At 42.5% G+C, this 26,026-nt stretch overlaps 1 protein-coding gene across 6 annotated transcripts in view; it reads left to right on the forward strand.

Annotated features, from left to right (window-relative positions):
- ACTN1 (actinin alpha 1) overlaps window positions 1-26,026 on the forward strand; it is an 80,548-nt gene that overhangs the window by 40,833 nt on the left and 13,689 nt on the right. For 3 of the 6 annotated variants that reach the window (XM_031593669.2, XM_031593668.2, XM_031593667.2), the window contains exons 4-12: window positions 6,401-6,487; window positions 7,045-7,132; window positions 8,208-8,286; window positions 13,363-13,444; window positions 15,059-15,144; window positions 21,635-21,727; window positions 22,890-23,120; window positions 23,653-23,800; window positions 24,359-24,509. In XM_031593669.2, the coding sequence (XP_031449529.1) occupies window positions 6,401-6,487; window positions 7,045-7,132; window positions 8,208-8,286; window positions 13,363-13,444; window positions 15,059-15,144; window positions 21,635-21,727; window positions 22,890-23,120; window positions 23,653-23,800; window positions 24,359-24,509 (1,045 nt within the window). Of the gene's footprint in view, window positions 1-6,400; window positions 6,488-7,044; window positions 7,133-8,207; window positions 8,287-13,362; window positions 13,445-15,058; window positions 15,145-16,467; window positions 16,554-21,634; window positions 21,728-22,889; window positions 23,121-23,652; window positions 23,801-24,358; window positions 24,510-26,026 lie in introns of all 6 variants that reach the window. The other 3 variants (XM_090141152.1, XM_090141151.1, XM_031593670.2) reach the window with 1 other exon arrangement.

The following is a 26,026-nucleotide window of genomic DNA, read 5'->3' on the forward strand; positions in this document are numbered from 1 at the left end:
GATTGATTGTACAGCATGGAATTGTGCAAGATTTTTGCCTTTCTGGCAAAGATGACAGGTGTTTTCAGAGATATTGCAAGACTCAGATAGGCTTGCGGGCTGGTAAGGTAGTTTGCTCTGACTTCTATAAACCTTAGCAATTAGTAATCTTACCTGGACTGTGTTTTTATGACACTCATTTTCCTTTGCTCTAGACCTTCGTCTGAATTCTGCCTTTGGACTCCTTTTGTCTCTGTTGCTGTGGGGACACTCTGCTTCTGTGGTTTTCAATGTTTGCCTTCACAGTGACCATGGAAAATGAGGTGGTTTGTTATCTCCATCTTACAGATGGAAATGCATGGTTTCTCCATAGAAACTCTTGACAGCCAGGAAATGAGCCCATAGTACAGTTCTGGATGAGCACTCATCTTCTGTCAGAGCTGTAGGACTACAAGGCCGAGATCTGTCTGTTTATAGTCCAGCAGATCAGCACAATGTTGGTGTGTTGTCCTGAGATCTGGCCTCCTGGGCACACTCTTGGGGTCATCTGTGGTCCACTAGTTCTGTATGAGATCAGGCAGAATACCTCAGCCCCTGGAGGTGTTTGTGTTTACCTTACTCCATTTACCCTAGCTTAAAGTTGTAATGTTATGAAGGCTTCAGAATAATTTGCAGAGACACTTTTTTACAGTGTCTGGCATTTAAGAGATGAATGTAAGAGAGAAATAATTTGGTATAACTTGCATGCAGAACTTCCCTTCAGTTTTCTCACCTTTTCTCACAACAGCAAGTTAGGGTGTTGCTTTCCCTGAGTACTGTTTATGTAAGCACAGAAGCACAGGTATGGTTATTTTGTGCCCTTACAAGATGTGTCCAGTGTCTTGATTTAGTATTCCATATCAATATGACACCCCTTTGTAACTAGAAGTTGGACGTGAAGATGTAGGTCTCCTGCCTTAAGAGAAGACAACTGTCATCTGGATCTTGGACAGACATTTGTATCCTTCTGGGAGCCTAGAACATGTGTAAAATCTATCTGCACTGCTCTGATGCCTTTTTCTTTCTTTTCTGGTTCTCGTTTCCTTGGCACTAGTTGGCCTTTTTCCTCTACTTCCCCTGGATTTTTCTTCTCCTGAATCAGCTATGACTACCCTTCCAGAACTTACAAATCACTTACAAGTAAAAGGCTCTGTGACCAATGATCTCCAGGGCCCCATTACTCAGTACTGACTCATAGCAGTTATCCTGTTCAAAAATAGTCTCTGAGGTGCAGTTTTGTGATAGCCACCATGATTTAGTTTAGTCTAAACTGTGATCTCATCTGCTCTGCCAAACCTTCCTGCCTCTCTTTTGTCCCGATGCAACCATGCAAATGTGAGGTGAACCAAATACGGGTTTCCTTACACCCCATAAAAGACCTGGCTTTTAATAGATCACCTTGATGAATTGGCTTTTGTCAGCACTGAAATTTGGACTGATGTTAAGTTTTGGTGTTTATACAGAGCACTTTGATACAAGCTCAAGCTGTGCGAGCGTGATTCCAAAGAGGGCCCCAGCCCAGTATCTGCCTTTGCTCCTGAGCTAAGCCCAGTCTGCTCTGGCTGTCAGCAGGAGGCATAAGCCTGCAGCAGGGCTTCTGCCCACTCCATCCAAGTGCTCCATCCAAGTGCTGCATACCTGGTAAATTACACATCAGCTGTGAAAATGGATTTTTGCTTTGAACAGAATGGCAGTAGCTCCATCCACTGAAGGAATTACAAGCCTTCCTTGAGCGTGAATGCTAAGGTATAATATTCAGGCTTTAAGAAGACATTGCATAGTAGCAAAGTAGAAAGTAAAAGTCAACGAGGCAGTCATAACATTGTGCCAAGAAAATGAGCTGTAAATGCCTCAGGCAGGCAGGACTGATCTAGGAAGTTTTCTCCCCTATGGGAAAACTAGCATCTTGTGGCAGCATGAGGGTATTGGCTAGGCCAGTACACTCTTCACCTCGAGGGCACTTCCTCCATCACTGGGTGTCTATCTGCCAGACAGCAGTTTTGTGTGAAAGGTCTGCAGTCCAGCCAGAGTTCTCTGTATACACTAGATAAATGGCATTGGCCATCTATGTTCTACTTTTCCTCTCTCCTTTTCTTTTTTCTCTTTTTGAAGTTAAAACATAAGCACCAGAAAGAAAGAATTCCATTGGGAGACTCTTGTGTCAACTTAAGCCTTGCAAAACCATGGTTAACCAGAGTTAAAGCCAGAGAAAATGTTTCCATGGTATTTCTCTTACATTTGAAGATCCCTCTATGCTGCTTACAAGCCAAGCTTTGCAGCTTTGTTGTAATGGATGAGAACCAGAGTAGAAGAGGGTTTCTTACACGCAGAATGTGTGTGGGACATGTTCCATGGCCACACTAAGTGAACTGAGCAAACAGAATAAGCATTGAGGCTTAAGAGCTGCTTTTTACAGCAGTTGTGGTGTACAGCAGATCTGTGTAAACCAGGATCAGGGAATGGTCTAGCCTCAATGGTGCAGCTCTCAAATATTTCTTCATCTGCTTTTAGATCTCTTTTTCATCTGATATCTCAAGAGCTATCTTTTGCTGTAATCAATTCCATACTAGGATCAAATGCTCCAGGGATTTACTAGATTGAATAGGTTAAGTATTTGACCTTGAGACTGTTTTATTTGCACCTCTAATCTGCATAGAAAGTTACTGATTTCTTATACAGACGTAGCTCAGTTTAACATAGAGATAACTGCTGATCCCTCTTCTCACCTGCATAAGTGAAAGGAGAAATAAAGCATAAAGATTCCAGAAATCTCAGCTGAGCAAAACACTTCCTGAACAACTGGGCAGAGCAAGCATACATCTGGCAGTGGAAAGGAAGGGAAAATAAGGTCTCTCCGTGTCAGTGAGTGAAACATAGCTTTATATTTGCCCCCATCTCCTGCCCACTCACAATTAGGGAGCTGAAAGGCACACTTCCATCATTAATGCTGGAAAGCTGTCAGGAATCTGGCTGGACCATCCCTAGCAACATATCTTTAATTCCGAAATCCTAACACTGTCCAAACCATAGTTGATTCTCTGCAACTCCTTTGTTCCATGGGGTAGCCAAGTGCTGTGCTCTTATGGACAATTCAGTTTTAGCTACAGTTGGGGTTATTAGTTTCTGTGGCATTATGCTAACTGCTCAGGCCAGCAGAAGAAAAGTAAGCCTGGTCCTTTTTGTATTTTTCAAAATGAATTCATGGATTTGAAGTGGCATTTTATAAGTCACATCTATGTAGCAAGCCAGTCTTTCTCCTAAGGAGTGAATATTTGTCAGGCCCTTAATTGGCTGTCAAACAAATGGATGAGAGTACTATAATTTTTGCATATTTTGTTTGTGATCTCTGAAGCAATAGGAGGGGCTGGGTGGAAGCGTGTTCACTGATGCAAGAAATTTCCTTCCAGTGGATGCAGATGCCTTATCAACTTTAGCCAGCACCAATCCACCCCCCAAGTTGAATGTAGATCACATTAATAATGTGTGTTTACTGCTGCTGTTGGCCGAGGAAACTCAGAGCATGTTTGCAAAGGTCCCGCATCGGAAGAGTGCTTAGAAAGCAATCAAGCAGAAGATTCTGTCTATTAGCTTTTAAATGGCATACTTGAACTACTCTTATGTTAACTGAGTGTTGCTTACATCAGAGGGAACAAAGAGAATATCTTCAATTTAACAAGCATTAGACTGTTCCAACTTTGTAGCGTTAAGTTCAACATTTAACAGTTTCTGTGGAATTTCTTTCTTGTCATCACCAGGAAGCAGGTGGCTCCGTGCAAACCTGTTTTTCACTTTTGCTTCTTGTATTCATTGTATTAGAAAGAGACTGGCACCAGCCAAAGGGTATTGAATGAATCCTCAGGAAAAACAGGTTGTCATTGAGGAATACAAGGATGGGAAACTGAATGAGTCAGGGCCAAAGAGCACTTGGCTCTTTCTGAACAAGCTGGTTATTTTGTGTAACCAGGTTGCTGGGAGAAGTTTTTTTGCTCTGGAAATGAGAAATACTTGCCTGCTTCTAACAAAGAATAACAATTATGTCAACTCTATTTAAAAGAGAAAAAAAAAGAGACAAAAAGGAAGACAAGGACATAGGATAATGTGGTAGGTTAAAACTGCAACCCAGGGTGGATCACTCATCTTGTATCTTACTTGCATCACTGTCTGCTTGGTAGATGGTGAGTTTTCTATTTGTCAAGAAAAAAACAAAGTGATCTGTAGAGATGAAATGGTGGGAATACTTTGGGCTTCTTCCAGAGCAGCTTTGACTTGGTACAGTGCCAAGGGAGAAACTGACATGGGAGCAGGGAGCAGACATCTTTCTTTTGAAATGAATTTTGGGAAGAAGAGGACTGAAGGAGAAGGGATACTTTCCACCTTAACTCCACCAACTGAGTTTATAAAAATGGGAATTTGAGAACATGACTAGAGCATTGTGCTGAGTTCTAATGCCACACTGGCAACTTAACACCATCTGGTTTTGTGTGTCTTGACCTTTATTTCCAATTAAAATACATGGAACAGTAATATCAATTACCTGTTCCAGCTCACTGATTGATATATTAGTGTTCATAAACCATTTTCGGCATTGAAGTGTTGCCATCAGATTTTAATCTAGTCCATTAAAAGAAAAAGATAAATTTATTTTCAGATCTCAAATAGACTCTAGGGTCCTCCTGCCAATGGCTGTGGTTTTTACAAGTGTTGTTTTTTATTTGTTTATTTGTTTTTACATCTCCACACTTGAACAAAAAAAGGTGAAAACACGGACGCTTTCTTTTATATTTTAGCTGTGCTAACTCGGGTATTTTTAGCAATAGTAAGGATTTTTTGTAATGCTGATTGTGGTGCTTCATGGGAGGGATTGAGAATGCAAAAAGTGCAGGACTGAATATACTCACCATCACTGATATGTCCTTACATCGATCCAGAATACAACTCCCTGACCTCAAAATACCTGTAAAAAAATCATTTTTTAGAAAATTTATCAACAAGTAAACATAATTTTTCATGCCAGAGATAACTGTGGTTCTTTCGTACTGCAGTGAAAAGTTTGTTGGCCAGTTCCTATTGAGCAAACCAATGCCCCACCAAGCTGTAAGTGCAAGAACAAGTGGACACAGAGGTGTGCTGGAGTAGTACAAGCTAGCATGTCTAGTTTTATATCCTTGAAACTTGTAAATCCCTAATGCAGATGTATATCAAAGCACAGCAGAAATTATCCTTCCAGTTTACACTGGAAATTACACTACAAGCATCACAAAATCACAAGGCAACTTAACTAGAAAATCTCAAATATTATTATTTTTATGACAGAATCCAAATGGAGGGCAGCCTTTGCCACACATTACTGCTTGCCCCAGCACATGATGTGTTTCTGCTTAATGGAAGCAGTTCACAGAGGTGTGTACAGTACTACAAAAATGGTCTCTGGCTATGCTGTTAGGACTTGCTTTATTCTAGCTCAAACAGTAGGTTACTTCTAACCCTTTTCTTACTGAATGCACCTTTGTAACCAGCTGCTCAGGAAACTATCAGAGAATGGCTAGGAGAGGATAGCTAAGTCATTTTCACCCTTTGAAAAAACTGGTAGACTGTAAATTCTGTAACCTGAATAAATATCATCTGCACAGATTTTTTTGAGGATCAGCTCTTGAGACCCAGCTGCAGCTGCTTGCAGTTTGGGCTGTTTGGTGCTCATCTGCATGCAGTAGAAATCCCCTTCTGGGCCAGTATCCACCCAGCACCTTCTCTAGAACCTTTATCCTTTATCCCTTTATACCTCATATGTGCAAGCAGTTGCTTTCTAAAGCCTCCAGGCTTGTTGACCCTGAATGAGTTATATTGCAGAGCCCAGTGAACAATAAAACACAATTTGCTTGACATCTTAGTTTATAATATTCCCTGATCAGCATGAGTCTTTGCTTCCTCTTCAAGCATGATGCATTTATTTTGAGAAATGCTCTTTTGTGTCTTTTGGCAATTACATGTCTGAAAGAGGTCCTACACAGGATCTGGACCGTTTAGGTTTGTTTGAAATAAAAATTTGATATTTATTGATTTTATTTTGTTCACGCTACAAAAACAGCTCTTGAGGTGAAATATACTGCTATAGATTGATCCTTATTTCTGTGTCAGTGGCTGTTTTTCAGTAGTAAATGCAGGAGAGCCAATGTAATTAGTGAGTACTGCTGCACAAGACTGTGCTGCACCATCGGAGTACCTGGGGAGGCACAGAAGAACAAATTTAGCTGGAATTCTGGTTTTCACTTCTGCAAAGGGGAAGGTTTCCCAGTGCTTCCATTTTACTGGGATTTGCATTTGTAACTTGATGCCTTCTATTTCTTAATTCTCTCCCTTTTTTTTTTTTTCTTCTCCCCTCTAGAAATTGTGGATGGCAATGTTAAAATGACTCTTGGAATGATCTGGACCATCATCCTTCGCTTTGCCATTCAGGATATCTCAGTTGAAGGTAAATCTCAGTTCTTCCCAACAAAAGCAACAAAAAGCTGGGGTTGCCACATGGCTTTGCCACTTAAAAAGCTCAGAATGTGCTTGTACATATGTCACTGGGAGATTCCTGGGAGCTGCCATTGTGGTCTCATTGGCATTTCTGACCAGGCTCAGATATGCTGAGAAGAGTTTTTCAGCTTCTCTTCTTGAAAGATAATTTAGGAGAAGCTCAAAAAGATGGCTAAGCAGGAAAGTCAACTTTGATAATGGAATCTATTGTTATTTTTTCAGGCTGATGCAAGGACTTGCACTGAAAATTGACCCTTCTTTTACAAATTTTAGAAATCTAATCTCAAAACACTATTTCTTTATTACAGAACCTCCTTCAGAAAATAACAATAGCATCAGTGTTTCAGTAGACTCTTCATCAAGGAATTTTCTGACAAATGAAGTTAAATAAAGTGTGATTCAGTGCTGTCTCTCCTAAAGAGAAGTTGGTCGTATCCAGCATATGCTTCAGCAACTCTTGCTTTCTGAGAAAATGGATTGATTGGTGTGCATTTTTTCTTTCTTTAGAGACATCTGCTAAAGAAGGACTTTTGTTATGGTGTCAGAGGAAGACAGCCCCCTACAAAAATGTAAACATCCAAAACTTCCATATCAGGTGAGAACAGACAAGAACTCAGATTTGCCATCTGTGTTATTTTCAGATGTCTTTTTGCTACATTCAACAATGTTCCTGATGCAACTGCATTTCTTCGAGAGATCTAGTAATGAAGAAGTCCAGAGAGACACGTAGGAAATTAAAAGCAGAGGAGGATCCAAGTACCAACATCCCAATTCCCTATTCCAGTTACAAGTTCTGCTTTTGTAAACTCGAGAGCATGAAGTCCTCTGAAAGCATCGTATATGTAACAGTCTAAGCAAGACTGCTTTTACCTTAGAAGCATTGAAGTAAGGCCCTTGTGAGCCCTTATTTAATCAGAAACTTTTTAGAGTAATAGAGTTGGGAAGGGATGAGAGATTTTCTTGTTCTGCTCTTAATATTTATAAACTGGCAGGTGTTTAGTGAAGATTCTGTGTAACAGTGCTTTTGCCAGGACATCTTGGAGAACTGATGAATCATTTAGATGTAATGCATTTTTTTGAGAGCTTAAGTTCTGTCCACATCAGTCAGTGCTGTAGTGAACCTTGCTATGGACTTGCTGTAAGACTTATATCTGAGTGCACAAATGCCTCTGAGAAAATCAAGGGGATCAATGTCTCACGTCCCAGATTAGTTGATGAAGTCTTTAGGTTCAGTAAATTGTAAGAAACAATCTTACTAATTGAAATGAGAAATTCTGGTTCCAATTCTTCTCAAAAGTCCAGAGTAGGCTGGGAGGCAAAGCATTGGCTTGTATAGTGCTGGTTATAGCCATCAGAAGTCATTCCCCTCCTCCTCAGTCTGCCTTTCCCTTTTTTCAAGCTCTGTACCTGGTCTTGCATGTTCCCCATTATAGTAGACATTCAGAGCAGAGAGCTGGCATAAAGGAGGTGACAGTGCAAAGGGCAAGTCCTAATTGCAGCAGATTATTGTAGGGTTTGAAAGAAATCCTTTCCAGCACTTAGAGAGATACTGCTAGCTAGAAACTAAGCTGTGATTAATCATCCAGGTGTCTTCCTTCATGCTCCTGCCCATCACCATGTCTCTCCCTGGCTGAGCCTTCTCATTTTGCTCTCTTCTGTCTCTCTCACAGTTGGAAAGATGGCCTTGGTTTCTGCGCTTTAATTCACAGACATCGTCCGGAGCTCATTGATTACGGGAAGCTACGAAAGGTACAGCTCAATTTGTTTGTCGTATCAAATGCTTGGCCTGTGTAAATAAAGAGGGAGAACAATTAGCTTGATAAGCAGATAATTGGAGAACTTCAGCATAAGCTGGCTGTTGCAGGACTAGGAGGGAGGAAGGAGGGATGAATCAGAACATTCAGACTTCTTAGTGAAGCGTGAACTTAATGAGCTGCCTGCTTGACTTTCCTTGCTTTCAGACTGCCTTAAATGAACTGCACGTGCTCCATTCGCAGCTGATTAGCAAAAACAGCTGAATTCAGTCACTCAAATGGGAATCTAATTCTGCACTAACGTCACAGCCTTGCAAGTCAGATCAGACTTAATTTTTCTAAGAAGAACTGGATTGAGACTGGTTATGTGGTGATCAAGTGCAAAAGTTCAGTGAGGTACCCTCACTGGATGCTTGTCCCATGCTTCCAGCTTAGCACTGAGCCATCTGCAGTGCTGGATGTCTCTTGGCATGTAGATGCCAAGCACTGGAAAAGCATTTGCCTGAACACTCAGTTTTATTTTACAAATTGCCATTGGAAACACAGCAGCTAATTGCTCCAAAGTTTGTCTCCTGTGTGTCTTGGAAACAAGACTGTTCAGTGAATGATGAGAATAAGTGTTCAGCACTTTGTTTTGCTAGCAGACCCAACCTAGAGACAGCAGAGCAAACTGGATTCATATCCTTCTTGCATTCCCACTGTTTGCTTAGGTCCTGTTTTTACTGTATCTGTGCACACAAGCCTAGTGAAATGTCAGCAAGAGCATTACTGATGCTGATACACCTGGGCATTGGATCTTGTGGGCTGGCTGTTATGAAGTGCAGTCATGCTCTAAACTAGATAGGGAAATAAGCGTAGAATCCCATCACTAATAGATCTGGGCTCTTGAATCACTGTGCAAATGGACAATATGTAAATGGTTTAATCAAATTAGCTGCATCCTTGAGGCAATGAATTATACAATGCCTGATCTGCTTTTCAATAACCTTTTAGATCTTTACTATCTTGCAGAGCAGTTAATTATATTATCTGATCAATTTTAGTGTCTGGAGTCAGTATGTGATGAATAAACGACGTGGAAAGGCTCTATGTGTTTACATAAACAGCACCACTGATCTTTGGAAAATAAAAGCAGCTAAGCAATGTTTGACAAACCCAATGGGGTAAATGCCATGATGCTGTCCATTACCAACAAAGTCCTAAGCCAAGGCTGAGCAAAACTAGAATGAAGGAAAGAAAATTGAAGGTTTTTTGTCATTTTATCTGTAGGCCTTTTAAGCTGAAAGAGAATGTAACTCTCCTAATTAAAATCAATATTGATGGGAGGAGATTTGTCCTCCTTGGAGTAAGGTAAAGGGAACTGGCACTGTTTGTGCTCCGCTTGCCTTTATCACATTCTTCATCAAGCTCCTTCTGCCTCCTGTAGTCTTCTGACTTACTGTATCATTTTTATTTTTGTTCTGTCTAGTTTGCTTTAAAGGCATGACATTAAATGCATGTTTGATAACTCTACAGAACTAAAGTCTTCTGCAAACAGCTGGGAAGAACTTAGCTCAGAGCCTAGCCTTTAGCTCTGATTGCAGTTGGATGGTGGCTCAAACACCGCCATGTACTGCAGTCCATCTAGAAATGTGGACTATGTATTGCTGCTGGATGCATTTTGTATAGGTGTTTCTGAAGACATGAATTATACTAACAGGATTTTTTTTCCAATGTCTTCAGCTCTGCCAGATATAAGAAGTGCTGACACTCTCTTGATTTTCCTCCATCTCCTTTCCTGAATGCTAGTTAATAGAAGATTTCTTTTTTTTAATCACACTGCAATAATTGCCATGGCAACCTTGTGTGCTGAGGGGACTTGGGACTAGCTGGAGGAGGAGAAATGACTCCTCATGTGAGTTAGGGTTGTGCTCAAAGAGGAGGAGCTGTGGTTGTCCTTAGTCAGCAAAAGCAGCGAACATGCATTTATTCAGAGCGAGGTTGCAGTCTGCCACTGTTAAAACAACATAATTCTTATACGGAAAGCTATATCTTTCCTGGTTGTTGGTTGACCAAGCGACAGCCTCCAAGTTACTTCTCCTCTTCGTGTCTCCTTGTCTCTATTTCTGTGTTCATGTAGGCAGCCTGGGAACCTCTGGAGAACCCCATCTTAGTGCTTGGGCTGTGAAAGGAATAGGGATGAGTGATTCTGCTTTTTTTTTTTTTTTTTTTTGCTCTGCTTCCTTTGGGTCACTAAGAGGTGCCTGCTACTATGGTGCTGGAGTGCTGCTCTGCAAAGCCTAGACTGCTACAGTCTTCACTTATCTTTCCCTCTTTGCAGGAAGTTGACTGAAAGGTGGAATTTGAAATAATGAATAGCTGGTGTACAATAGTGTGGAATTGAAAGTAGTGGTGTTCAGAGGAATTCCCTGGGCTCAAGAACCTGTTTGAGGCTTGGGCAGGCCACAGGGAAACCTATGTCTTGCAGCAAAGAACATCACTTTTGTGATGAGCAGCTCCACAGTCCCTGTGGGGGAAGTTATTCCCACAGGTAACAGGGCTTTGCTCAGGCTTAGATCTCTGCTTATCTCTGAGCAAGTCTTGGCCTTAGGTAGCTTGCTTTCAGTAGCATTATCTTTAGCTTAATTTCTCAAGAGACTATGTGATCACACATCTTTCTTACATATGAAATAGAAGTCAGCTGGCATCATCTAGGTGAGTCTTCAGTTTCCCACACATTAAGACTTCCAGCCCTTCCTCTGGGAGTGCCCAAGACCAGTAAGTTTTCCCATCAGGAAACCTCTCCCAACTTTCAGCTTACAATTTCTTTTTAACCTTTGGCAACATTGCTCCTGGTGTTGTTTCTTGCAGACTGATAGGAAAGCTATCTGCAATGAGCTTGCTCCTCCCTTTCCTCTAGGAGAGGCTGACCGCTCCTCAGGCAGCTTGCACAGATGGGGCTGTGCTAAGAGTATAGGTTAGTAATACTAGGTACCCTCTCAGGGGGGTTAGTAATGTTATGGAATCATGGTTGGCATGGGTTGAAATTAAATAAGTGGTGATGACATTGCTACAGAAGCAGAAAATGGCACGTGGACTGTGGGAAGATTTCACTTGAGTGAAAGAAAGGCAGTTATTTTTCCTTCCTCTAAGGCTAAATGGAGCTAAGGGCTTGTCTATATGTACTAAGAGGGTATGTTATATTCCGGTTAGTCTCAGCTCCTTAGATAAGGGGTTTGGTTATTCTTTGGATTCTTAGTGGTTTCTCCACAGCTTGTGCAGAAGACAAGTATGCTGATGTTGAACTGGTGCCAGTGTCTGTAATTCCATTGCACAGAGTGGTTTCTTATGGCTGGAGGATATGTAATAATCTCCTACACAATAAGGTTTGAAAAGGTGGATTTAGATATGTCTGGTGAAGTCACTACTGAAAGGATACTGTACAGAGATCAAATTCTATGTGATGCTGAGGAATGATGGCTTTTTATCATGTGTGACAGCTGCTGGTCTCATCACAGTGTGCAACATTTTCTCACTTAATATTGACTTGTCCCAGTGGACTAAGCATGAATCAGTGGTTGTGTTTGTTTGGATGGCCTTTGCCTGTGGTTTCCTTTGGTAGGTGAAACATTGCTGTCTCCTAGAGACATTCATCCAAATGAACATGAATAGTTATGGGAAGCCAACCTAAAGCATGCATTAATTCTTGGGGACCTGCTGCAACGAACTGCTTTTCAGAAGGGTTTGACTTCCTAGTTTCATGAAGCTCTAATCTAAGGGCTACCGGGCCTTAAAGAAACCTTCCTGCATGCCCACACTCTGTCTGCCCAGGCCTGCCTAACTTCATGTTTCATGTTGCCTGGTTCAAATAGTTTCCTATTGACTGAAATTCAGGCACAGCTGAATCTTCCAAGTCAGTGCTAAATGAAGGCACGTACTCTCAAATAGAAAAGAAACAGAATGCATATGCTAGTTTAGAAAGAAGGTTTATATAAGAAGATTATACTTTTTATTTTCTAATTTTTAAGACAGAACTCATTTTGTTTGTCACAAATGACAGTGTAGAGGGAGACATTCCATCCTTCCTCTCTCCTGAAATCCTCTTAGCAAACATGGTGACTAAATGGAAGCAGTTTGGGAACAGCTCCTCTCCAGCAGGAGCCACTTCCCTCAAAAGTAGAAATGAGAAGTGAAATGTCCTTTGTCATCCATGGAATTTCAGAATGACTATAGGAATCAGGCTTGTGCGAGGGTCTCATACTAGTTATTAAATGTCTTGTTGCTGATAGTTATGTTTGAATGCTGGGAGCAATTTGCAGAGGTCTTTCATTTCCAGTGACATCTGTATTTCACATTCTCTTGTTCAGCTCTCTAAAATCCACTTACCTTTGTCATATGACTCATGTCACACTCAACTTTGTTTAGAATTTGATTACTGTGTATTGATGTCTGTATCTGAAGTGCATCTGCAACAGCAGAAGGCTTATATAGAGAGAAATAGAAAACACTAGGGAAATGGCAAGTCCTGTGCAGTGCATAGGGAGGGAGAAAACTACTACGCAGACAAAATGGGTACTTTTGTATTTATTTTGTAGAGATTTGTTAAAACATTTTTCTTCCTCCCACTCAACTGGTGTTCAACAAACTGTGCACTAGCTAAGGACAGCACACATTGCAGATGTTGTTACTATTTTAGTGTTGCTTAGATGTTCTAGCAGATATGCTGCTCTGCAGTTCTTTAAAATGGGAGATGAAAACCTAATGTAAGCATGAGATCTAAATGTGTGATATGGCCATTTACTATCTGTGTGATGTGAAGCTAATGTAACTTTAAACTAGGTTCAAGACAAAGTGTATTATTCTTTCTCATTGTGAGTGCAAAGATTCTATGTTATCATGATGTCTCCAGGCTCTGCTTTCCAAAGAAAGTTAATTATTTCATCCTGCTACATGGGGAGATGTAATTTTGTCTGGACAGCTGAGTTACCTGAATTAAATCAAGCACAATTGCTCTGTCTTGAGAGAAATGTTATGAGTTGAGAGAACCTTGTTATGAGTTGGTGCTGATTCTGTGGCTCTGTTTCTTTCTCAGGATGATCCTCTCACTAATCTCAACACAGCCTTTGATGTAGCTGAAAAATATCTGGATATCCCCAAGATGCTGGATGCAGAAGGTAAAGTACATGCAGTGGGTGTTAACTTGCTTTTTCTCAGGGAATTTCCCATTTATTTTGGGTAGATTTGTATTGCACAAGAATTCCGTAACCAGAGTGCTCCTTCCATCATTACTTACTAAATGTATGGGAAAAAAGTTACAATGGAATAATCATGTGTTCTGCTTCCCTCTTCCTTCTGTGCCCCTCAGTTGTCTCAGTTTGGTACCTTTGGAGATTTTAACCTGGGGATGATTCATTAGGAAGAGATGAGTAACACCTGGCTGTGTCCACAGCTGACTAAAGTGTTTCCTTTCAAGAATCAGAAATAATACAGTGATAATGTATGGTGTAGGACTGTGTTCCTTTTGCCTCCAGAATTTTTTCCTTTCTGAGGTTTTTCTGACTGCTGCTGTTGACTTTCCTTTTGGGAGTGTAATACAAGTTTTATAAACCATTTCTTGACTACTTGAACGTGTTGAGCCTGAAGATCCCTCACTAACTGAGGCCATGGGAGAAATCCATGTATTTCAGAGGTGCTTTTGCTACTGACTGTGACAGCTTCCCGGAGACCACCTGGGACAGCAAGTATTACTTCTCTGAACCTTGTTAGGACCGACTTGGCAATAGACTTTAAAGACTGTAAACTCTGAAGTATAAACAGCAGCCTAAAATAATTCACTGGTTTGGGAGCTGTTCATCTGAAGCCAGCTGATTTCAATGGTAGAGGCTGTATTTCAGGTTTGGTTTGGACAGGAAAAGCAATTAAAGGATTTTTTTTAAAGGAGAGAGAGGAACAAAGGAGAAAGATGGGATAAAGATGACTGAACCCAATCAACGTGTATTTCAATAGTCAGGATGTTCATATTCTTAGGCAGTGTTTTCCATCCCCAAGAACGAATTGCTTTCCCTACTCTCTTTCTGTTGAGATCACAAAAGATCATGAGGTTTCTGGAGTAGACTGGAGCATTTCCTGCTATTCTGTAGAATTAAAGCCATCCCCAAAATAAGTGTATCTAGCTTCAGATCTCCGCAAGTCTAACAGTGATGATGAAGGTTACTTACAAGAGCTCCGACTGCTCTTTCTTGATCAGTCTCCTCACTCACAGACTGAGGCTAATACACATTCCCCTACACAATTAATTCTGATCTCTGGAGGTGTTGAGTTTCTCCTGGAACTAATGGAAGGGCATTTTGAAATTAAAATCATCATTGTGTTGAAATGGAGGATGAGGGCACTGAATGGAAGAGAGAAAGGATCTTTCCTGAAGAACTTCATGAAGGAATTGCAGTATAATACATCTATAAAAAACCATGCCAACTTGTTGCTAGTTTGGATTGATTCAACCAAACATTTGCAGTAATATTCTCAGGACAGGGATGTGCTCTGATTTGAGACATGCTGACATATGACTGCATTAGCTTGGCCAGACACCAGAAGCAATTATTTCTTGAGGGTGGGGTGATCCTGACTTCTGAGAGAGACATAGCTTCTGGGGAAGGCTGGGAATCTCTCCAGAGTTGCTATGACAAGCATATACTCCAGCAGGCCTCCTGGACAGTTGTGGTTCTCCCCTTCCTTTTCATTCCTTCCATCAGTTGATTATGCTCTTAACGTGAGGTTTTTTTTGACAGACATTGTTGGAACTGCCCGTCCTGACGAGAAAGCCATCATGACCTATGTTTCTAGCTTCTACCACGCCTTCTCAGGAGCCCAGAAGGTATCGCAGGATCCCAAGCTCCCTCCACAGAGCACACCTGGTGCCGTTGCTAATGTCCAAACCTTTTTTTCTTTCTCTCTTTCCTCTCTAGCTACGGGCATCTTTATTATGTTTTTGGTAGAGTTGGCTGTTGGTTCAAAGTGGTGCCCCCGACACAATACATGGAGCAACCAGCCAGTCCTACTTCCCTATAGCCAGTGTTCCTGTTCCAGTGGCACTTACATATGCCAGTGCCTTGGCATTCACACAGAGCCCAATAAAGCAGGGAGCTCTACCTTCTCCATTTGCCTTCCTAACTACTGCCCTGATGACTGAGGAGCTGCAGCCCCTGTTCCTGGGAAATCTGAGCTAGGATGTTTGATTGCATAAATGGGGACTGTGGATTGCTCTGCTGAGCAGGACACTGCAAGCCGACCCCACTGGCATTAATGCTGGTATCTATTCACTTTTTTTTTGTTTTCTTTTTTAAATACGGGGACACAAAACTTACTGTTTTTATGTAGGGTTCAGTGAATATCCAAAACTCTGTCTTTTACATTATATGCACTGCAGGTTCCCACACCCTAGCTTCAAGGTCTGAACCTGCTGCTGTCTCGAATTGTACCACAAATTGAGTCCCAGTTCACCTGGGTCTTACAGAACATGTCTAATTAGTACTTCTGTGGTGATTGGCAAAGAGAGCACTGTTTATCATGACTGAGATGCCTGGTTTTGTTCATTTAATTCCTTTTAATCTTTCCTCACCCACCATGCTGGAAATGGGGCAGTTGACTCCTTCCTGGTTTTGGCTTAGCCATTTTCCTGTTGGTAACTAGTCACTTAAGGAAAAAATTTTGCAAGTGAGACCTTGTAAACATCTCTCACCAAAACCAAGCAGCTGTCCTTACTTCAGTGCTGTAGGAGCACACAGTGCACGATGAAGCAGAGCAGACACTGTGTAGGAACTGCACTGCATAGGAGGGCCCTGATCTCTACAGCTCCCCACTGTGCAGAAAGGCCTTGGGCATGGATGCTGAAACCTTCCAGAAGCCTTTTTGTGTCCTCGGACCACAGCTGCAAAGGTGCAGAGTGTGGATCCTCACTCAGGACCCTCCTGGACTCAGGAGGAGGGAGCAGGGGTGCCGCTTCGAGCCACAAGCCAACGCTGCTAGCCACCTTCTGATCCGAACTCCCAGCTCTCCGCATGGAAATCTGTTTGGCCTGTCCTGCAATGCATGATGGGAAGTTTTTTCCCCCTCTCTCACGCCACCCATGACTATTTTGTTTTATTCTATGTGCTGCTTCTTACTTTATCCTTTCAACCTCTTTTCCTTCTCTGCACAGATATTATAGGCACGCTAAGGCCGGATGAGAAGGCCATAATGACCTATGTTTCATGTTACTACCACGCCTTCTCAGGGGCACAGAAGGTGAGACTTTACTGCTAACAACCCCTTCCCATCCCTGCCATGCCCACTGATTCTCTCCACCAAAGATAGATCCAGCCCCTCTGCCTGGCACAGCTCAGCAGTCTCAGCTGTGCCCCATCCAGCCTTGCATTTGGATGCATGAGCTCCAGTCTTGCTGGAGAAGTGGGTTAGTTATCCTTTCAAACACATTTGAGCTGCTCCTTCTCTTCCGTTGTCATGCTCAGTGGTGGAGAAAGCATTTTGATGAAGTTGGCATAGAAAGAAGAATGTCTGCTCTGACAGTCAGTATACCATGTTAGTGACTATTGGGCCTCACCCTGGCCAGGTGATTCATCTCCAGAAGTACCGTAAGCAGATTAGCCTGGCCCGGCACGTCGCAGCCTGGTCCCTTTGCGCTGCCTGCCTTCTGTTCATACTCAGCCCTCAATAGCTCAGGTGTCTTTCCCTAGATTGTATCCTATCAACTGATTACTTAGCAGTAGCATCTTTTGTAGCACTTTTGTGCTCCAGCCACAAAGTCCACGCCTACCAGGCCTTGAGCTTTCCTAAGTACATTCACTTCTCAATTTCTTTTTAATTTGTGGTCATTCTTTCCCAAACTACCTCTATGTTTTTTTTTCTCTTTCCCCTGCTTTTCCCATTCCCATAGCTTCAATCATGTTTCCTCTGCTTCCTTGTTACTCCAGTCTCTTTGCCTGGCGCTGGGACATTTGTCCTCAGAGGAAACAAGTAGTCATTCACAGTCACATTCTTTGGATGAACTTCCTTCAAAATTATTTCCCTGCAGTCTTTCAAATGGAAGAAAAAGTTCCAGCCTTTCTTCCCAAGCCATAGCCTGATTGGGCTGCAGCCTTTCTGCAAGATCATCACTAACTTCAGACTGTGGGCTTTGAAACAATAAAATCCAAAGTTCAAGACCAGATCCTTCTCATTTTGAAAAGGATGTAAAATCTCCTTATTTTCATAACTTCTTTCTCTCACCGGGTCTTTCCTACCTGAGGCACAGTCCATGTGCTGTCCAGCTTGAGGGCTAGCTTGACTCCAGAAAGACTCCATCTCTTTTGTACAACATGATGCTAAGGGTTCATGTTGATGTAGACACCATGTTCATGCTTGCTTTCAGAGGGCAAACAGGCAGTAGATTACAGGGAGCAGCTCTTCAGGTCAAACTTTTTGTTCCCTGCCCTGTTTCGTCTATATTAATGATGCTGTCTGCTTTCCAATGAATTGGAAATAGATCCCACAGCAGTGCAGTACGTTTGCCCACTTGGCATGGTTTATGTAGACATGAATTTTCCTAAATAGTTCAAAACCCTTAACACCAGGCTACAAGCCCCATCCAGCTGATACTTGCCTCTGACAATTGTATCATCAGAACTCATGCTGCGGTGGTAAGGCTTGCTGTTCGCCAGGTGCCTCTTAGGGATTCCTCCATGCTTAACCCAAAGAACTCCAGATTAAAGAAAGAGCAAACCACAAATGTGAGGAGGGTAGTGGCCTCCTGCAGAAGTGGCCGTGTCCCTCTTCAATCCACTTCTCTTCTATCTGTGCCCATTCTGCCCTTTGGAAACCTGCTTAGCAGGTCCCATGTTCTCTTCAGCAGTTTAGATGGATGCTAGGTCTGCTGGGATAACTGAAAACAATCTTCTGCTGCCTCAGGACCTCAACCAAGTAGACAGGGCAAAAACCAGTGATGGAACTTCTTAAAACCCATGTGGTGTAACTTGTTTATACGGAAAATTACAGATTTAATAATAAATTAAATTTTTAGTAGGCCTGATGGTCCAGCACCTTAGCAGTGACCTGGCAGGAGGAGCAGATCTCCTTTTTGGAGCTCTCCAGCCATAGTCGCCAGCTGCCAAGGGACAGATTCAAATCCCAGGGCAAATGCAGAGTGATGACTGAGTGCAAGCCCCAGCCCAAAGTGTCTTGTAACGTGTTGCCGCCTCGTGCACGGTTAGGTGACTGACTGTGATATCACTCCATTTTTCATTCAGATTTTTCATTACTGCCACCAGTCCTGAAGGGGAAGTCCCATGAGCCGCTTTCTGCTTCTTTCACTCTCTTGTACCGAGCCTTTGAAGGTACAGGGTCCCCAGCCTGATGTGTGTGTAGATGGCTGCTTTTTCTTTATGCCATTTTGTTATATATATATATATATATATTTGTAGGTATACTTGCTTTGGTTGGTTTGCTTGTTTTCTAACTGCTTCTGACTTTCACACTAAATGCATGATTGTTTACTACTGGTCAGCTTAATATTTTGTAAACCTGATTTCTGGGGGTGAAAATTTCTAACTAATGTATTACCATTTTGTGAAAAGACTGTGTTTGACATAGTATTCTGGGATAATTCTCTGAGGCCAGAGGGCCACAGGCAGGCATCCTCCCTAGGTAGTGTTCTGTGGGAATGCCTTCCTGTATCACCCTTCTGTAAGAAGAGACCTGGAACCAAGACCTAGAGACACAATTCCACATCCAACCTAAGCAGTCCGGGTCAAGGTTACAGTAAAGACAAAAAACAGAGAAGTTAGTTCTCTTTCTGCTATTCTTTGGCTATTCATATTTCTGTTTGAGCCTACCCAACAGTCCATGCATATCTTGCAGCAGTGCAGTATCAAGCAGAATGCCCTAGGCTTGCCCTCCAAATGATGTTTGACTGAAAGTAGTATAATGTGTCAGTGCCATGCTGTACCAAAGCTAATCAGATCACACAAGTCCTTGGCAAATACAGTTATGCAGACTTCAGACCCCAAGATGGTGCATCTTGACAGTGCTGCCCCATGCCTCCAGCATGTCTGGAGTAGGCAAGAACCACAGAGGAGCTAGTGCTGGTGCAGGAGAGGAAGAAGATTGGCCTCTGCATGTCAACCACTAGGGTAACACAAATAATGTCGTAATTGCTGACATTCTGAGGGCTTTTGTGTTTGGACAGATGTTCAATACGTATATACACACACAATCCCAGGCAGCTGGAGGAAATCTATTGTCAGATAGATGTAAGTGTGCCTATGCCAAATGGGGTCCCTCCTGCACAGCTGGCTGCTGCTCCAGTGAGCTCCAAGGGTATAAAAAAGAAATGGAGAGTTAAGAGCATACAGAGAGCTTCTCTCCTGGGAAGACTGAGGTAAACGTTTGTGACTGCCAGTCCCCTGCAGCCACTAGGTGCATTCATGGTAGGGCTCTGGCCCTGGTTTTTTTGACAGATCCCATGCCTGTAAGGTTTTCTCTGAGTAACAGAAAGTTACACATTAAAGTACAAACTTTTGGTAAAAACAGATCAAAGTACAAGCTTTCATAAATACAACCATCATTTACACTTTTTACAGCATTTTTTTTTTTTTAATGAAATGGCTTTCTCTTGTACAGTTTGCTTTGATATGTTTCTAGTTAGTTAATATCTGTGTATCTGCTAACTGACTGACTTTAATGGAGAGGCAGATCACTGAATATACATTTTTAGAACTTCTTAAAAATGGCTTAGATCATCATATTCGCTGAGATTTCAGCAATCTGTTTGTCACTATATAGCCTGTGACTTTTTTCCTCTTGTTGCTGCCTCACATCAGCTGCAAAAATTAGAGCTTTTTTTTTTTCAAACAGCCTTGAAGATTGAGTAAACAGATAATAAAAGGCCTTTTACAAATAAAAAGAGGTTGAAACTTGCCAGCTATAAGCTCAGCAAAGCTTCTTTTGGCATCAGTCCTGCACAGAGTTTTAAGACAGGGCATAGCATTGACAATTGGCCTGTAGTGCTGGCATGTGCCCTCCTCTTCATCTCCACGTGGTCTCTGTGACTCAGTGAGGAGAACTCCTTTGTAGGGGTCCTATAGGTAGCTCTAGCACCTACACAGGCACCAGGGCAATAGCTGTGCTGCAATAAGAGGGTGCTGAACAGTCTCCTGACATCCATCACAGGCCCACATCTTCTGAGGCTTTACAGCATTACATCTGCCAAAATATTGATAAGGGGATCCACACAGATCCACAGATAAACACTGTACAAGAATTAGCTTGCTGCATATTGCCCCTGCCAAACACTTGTGGCACTCTGGTGCAGGCTGTTAACTCCTGAGCTCATAGCTGGGATTTTTTCTGAGCATTGCTGTGTTCCAAATTCATGTTTTAACATGTCCACTCTCTGCAGAGAGACAGGTTTTGGTCCCATAATGTGAAAAAAAAAGACAAAAAACAAAACAAAAAACCCAACAGCTATAGTAACAACAGGCTCTTTTTTTTTTTTTTTCTTGAGATTTACTTTGAGATAGTAAGCAGAAATACTACTAAAGGGGGAAAAACAATCCTCTTTTCAGCTGGATCATAACAACCTGAATACATGTTAGGTGTCATGCAGCAAGATGCTGGGGATATCATCCTGTTATGGGTGCCAGAAATACAAGGAAAGCTGGAAAACATCTTTGCTGAGTTGAATTTAAGTTCAAGGATATCTACTACTTTATCTTTGAATCAAATCTAGAACATTTCCAAAGTCTGATACATGTATTCACTTGATCTAGTGAAAGATGTCCCTGCCGATGGTAGTGGCGTTGGATGAGGTGATTCTTAAAGGTTATTTCCAACCCAAGTCATTTTATGATTCTATGCAGATAGGTATTATGTCTCATAGGTAAAAGTAAGTAGAGAGACCCATCAGGTTGATACCATGCAGTTCCTGGTGTTGCAGCTCTGCATGTTGGTGAGAGGAGTGGAAGTGATGACAAAAGCTGTCTTTGTAAAGAGGTAGCTGGGGTCCCTTTGGCAGGAAACAGCAGGGCAGTCTTGCAAGAGTAGCTTCTGAAAAAGCATAGAAATGTGGTTGTCTCACAACACAGGGCTGGAATCACATAAGCTCAGAATCTCTGAAGGAATGTACTCTCTTTCGAAGGAGAAAAAAAGCATTACGAAAGTTCTGATAACATGCAGAGAGAGATCAGGACAGATGTGTTGAAGCACAGACAGGCTGCAAGAGCCAAGATTAGGAGACTTTACCCACAGGTATGTAGCAGGAAGCTAAGCAGCAAGCTTTGGTTTATAACTTTTTCACACTTTTCCCCTTCTCCTGTTTTTCTTCTCTTTGGCAGGCGGAGACAGCAGCAAATCGTATTTGCAAAGTCCTGGCAGTCAACCAAGAGAATGAACAGCTCATGGAAGACTACGAAAAACTGGCCAGTGATGTAGGTGTCCGTGGTGCTGTTGGTTTCTGGGTGGTGTTATGTAGAAAGGAATCGCAGGGGGGTTGGAGATTCATGATCCTTGAGGTCCCTTCCAATCCTGGCGATTCTGTGATTCTGTGATTGCATTTAACACTTACAGCTAATCCTGGGCAGTGCTATTGGCCTGTGTTTTCCTAGAATCTTCTTTCTTTCCCTTCTAGCTTGAGAAAAATGAAAGGAAAGAAAAATTGGCTTTTAAGTGGAGAATTCCCATGTAGCAGGTTTTAGTTTCTCATTTATTAGGAGCAGACACAACAATAATAAAATTTAAGGAAAAATCAAGCTGTTTTGACTTGTCTTGTTCACGACTACATATATGTCTAATAATATCTTTCATACAAATTGTATGCCAGCATAGTGCAGAAGTCAGGAATTGGATCTAAGGAAGTCAAGAGGTAGATAACTGAGGAAAGAAATATCTGTTTGCTGATAATTGGAAAGTATCTGTGTACAATACAATCTGAGACTGCGTTGGTTAATGGGGAAGGCTGACAGACTGACACCAGTTAAATTCCACAAGTGACCAAATGTGGTCTGGAGTATGTTTGTGGAAGATAAGTATGGAGGGACAGATGGAAAACATAGGCCAAACATAGCTCACAAGCCTGTTTTCAGCCCGGTTTGAAAAGTGTAGGACGCTACTTCACTCACACTGTAGACTGCCTGTTGCCACCTTGCCAGCTCTGCAACTCAAAGTGCAATGCTAACTTCTAAGCAGCTAGAGTGAGAAAAGCATAACTAGAGGGAGCAACTTGCTTTCTCCTTCCAGATACCTCTGGAGCTAATATGTCTTACAGCATCCTTTAGTTGTGCAACAACCCAACAAAATCCTCAGGCTTTAGTGCAGTCTAAGGACATTATTTGGTACTGATTGTGTGAAAGCTATGACTTAAGCATATTGTACTGGCAGTGCTGTACAAGCAGCACTACTCAGTGTGGTAAGGAATGGGCTGCTTATAAGTAAAAAAGATGTAATCCCAAAAAGGTTGGCAAGGTTTTCTTAACTATCTCTGCTGTAGGTAGAACCTTTCTGATAGCAAACAAAAGTAAATGGTCCCTAGTAAGATCAGGCCAACATCTGTAGTTTTAACACAGTTTCAATTCAAGGCTTCTTGTCTTGCAGCTGCTGGAGTGGATCCGTCGCACCATCCCCTGGCTGGAGAACCGGGCACCAGAGAACACCATGCAAGCCATGCAGCAAAAACTGGAGGATTTTCGGGACTACCGCCGCCTGCACAAGCCCCCCAAAGTCCAAGAGAAGTGCCAACTTGAGATAAATTTCAACACCTTGCAGACCAAGCTACGACTCAGCAACAGGCCAGCCTTCATGCCTTCAGAAGGGAAAATGGTTTCTGTGAGTGGGTGTAATTGACTGTATATGCCCAAGCTGTTTCTAAAAAATGAAACCTGTTTATGTCTATTGGTGGGCAGAGTAATGCCCACCTTCAGAGTGAGCTATTCTGTAGTAGGAACCCCACAGAATACAGTTCAGTAACTCCATGATAAGAGAGGAGCAAGAAATCATTGCTCCTCTGTCTGTAATCCAGACTCTGCGGTTCTTCACAAGTTCCATGCCTTTATGAGGAGACGTCTGGGTGCCTCTCATTCTTTCTAATTCAGAAATGGTTGGGTTTTGCTGTATTTTTGTGTGTGGGAATGTTTAGAGAAGTTCTCTCATGCAGACAAGTATATCCTGATTACTGCTAGACCTGCTTATCTTAAGTCTGACACTTTGTCTTCTTGACCTGTCTGCACAACTCTCTGAGATTAAAAACCCACACCCATTCTCTCCAACCAATTTGAACTGTGTAGCCCACTGGAAATAATTCTGAAGTACTTCTACCCTAACTTCTCACCTCTATTTCTTCCCATGCTCCTGTCTCTAGGATATAAACAATGCCTGGGGTGGCCTAGAGCAGGCTGAGAAGGGCTATGAGGAGTGGTTGTTGAATGAGATCCGGAGGCTAGAGAGGCTGGATCACCTGGCAGAGAAGTTCCGGCAGAAGGCATCTATTCACGAGTCCTGGACAGATGGTAAATGCCAGCCTACATGCTTTCTATTGCCTGACATAGTGCTGTCAGTTATGCAGGGAGGAAGAGATGGATCATATATGGGTTCTTCTATGAGATTTTCCTTTTCAGGGATTCACTCATTACTTTATTAGGAAAAAAATCATGAAAATCACTGTGATCTCTGTTCTGCATCTGCTTTCCCTAGCTGACAGGGTGAGATTCTTGGATAAAATAGAGCTACAGAGGAGAAAAGAGGTTGCTGTACAGTAGATGCTGCAGTTGGCATTTACCAGCATAGGGCAATTTGTACATAGTAAGATGAGTTTGGTATAAGCTGTGACTGCAGAGACCTGAGCTGCTGCGCTATTTCATCTCTGCTGATCATGGCAAACTCATTCTCAGTGGTTTGAAAGTTATAATTTTGCAACTCTAGGCAGGTATGTGTGAGGGCAAGACTTGGGAAGTGTCTAGAGTGGGGAAAATGCAAAATGGAGGGCCCCAGGGCTGTCTAGGTGCAAGGGAGCTTTGGGAGCATTTGGTCCAGTCCTTCATTCTCCTGTCCTTTGGCTCCCTCCCCAGGTAAGGAAGCGATGCTGCAGCAGAAGGATTATGAAACTGCTACCCTCTCGGAGATAAAGGCCCTGCTGAAGAAACACGAGGCCTTTGAGAGCGACCTGGCTGCACACCAAGACCGCGTGGAACAGATTGCTGCTATTGCACAAGAGCTGAAGTACGGCACCCCAGCATACATCTGATCCTTGGGGCCAGAGAGGCCTGATCAGCTTTGCCCTCTGGACAGCCATGAAATCATTCCCACACAAAAATGTTGGGAAGTCCAAGTGTTTCCAAACTGTATCTAGGATACTTCTCTTCAGTATCCAGACACACCAGAAAAGCAGGCCAGGAAATGGTTGAGTTGTGGGTGCTGATGAGGGGGAGGCAGAATTACTTTCTCAAGCCAAGTTTCCACTCTTTTCCAGCTTGTTATGCTGCTGTGAACCTTTTCGTAAAGAGGAAACCTGTCTCTGGCCCCTGCTAGGTTTCAGAGTTGAAGCACTGTTTGGCTTTTCCAGGAGCAGAAGGAAATAGCAGAGGATAGCATACACTTCAGAGATTCCCAGTTGGCTCTGCTTTGTCAAAAATAGTGAAGAAAAAAACCCGGTTGTTTCAGCCCATCATGGCCTCTGTTGCCACTGCAGGCATTTTGCTCCAAGAATAATGTGCCATGTGCATCCAGTTAGCACTTGCACCAGGGGCTCTTTCCAGCAACTCCCTTTGGGCTTCCCCCTGGTTTAGAAACATTGACCTCCACACCTTTTCCTGGAGTGAGGAGCGACCAGTCACCAGAATAAATGGTGTCTCATCAGAGTGGGAAGTTGATTGCTAGGGAGAGCAAAGGGAAAGACTTTTAAGCCCTGCATATGTCTTGGCAAAAACGGTCTGAGCAGTTTGGCTTTCACTTTGTTTCCTATAATTAAAAATACTTCTGTATCACATCAACCTATCTCAAGTTAGACATTGTCTGGATTAGACCAGCTCCCTTGGGCTGAATGACTGTTTTTCTCTAAAAAATCAGGATTATTGGATCAAGATCATTATCTTCTTTACCAACACAGATTTAAGAAGTGTTCCCTTTGCCATTGGAGGACTGACCTTGAAACAGGAGGAGAGTTCAAGGCAATCCTCCATGTCAGTAAGATTAAAACTGAGGCTAATTAGTCAGCAAGCATTAGCTGACCTGTCACTTCCAAAGCAAATGCTATGTGCCAGACAAAACAGCAACTCTAATAGCAACAGGGAGAGATGCATCTTAAATTGAGGGAGAGGTAATTTCATCCAAAGTGTGAGAACAGAATGCTCTACCATCCTTCCAAAAGCCATCTCCCACATTAGTAAAGACACTGTGCCTTCAAATAAACATGGCTGAGCAGTTTTTTCCCCCCACAGATGCACTGCCAGGGAGATCAAGAAGATCTATGACTATTCATACTGGGCGTGTGGGGGGGTATGGGTACATTTGACTCCCCAGCACAAGTGATCTGAGTGCATTATAGGCAAGACTCAGGAGCAGTTATTTCAGCTGCAGTGCTTGCTGTGCAGCAAAGTAGATCAAGGAACTGATCTGGATTAAAAACGTAGCAAAGAAAATGTTATTTTTAGCCCAAGGCTGTTTCATGACTATTTTTCCACAAGACTCTACCAACAGTTGTGCCCACACACCTCAGGAGGGGCAGTACAATGATGGGA

This window comes from Phasianus colchicus, chromosome 5 (assembly GCF_987193195.1).
Source record: "Phasianus colchicus chromosome 5, bPhaCol1.hap1.1, whole genome shotgun sequence".
NCBI lineage: Eukaryota > Metazoa > Chordata > Aves > Galliformes > Phasianidae > Phasianus > Phasianus colchicus.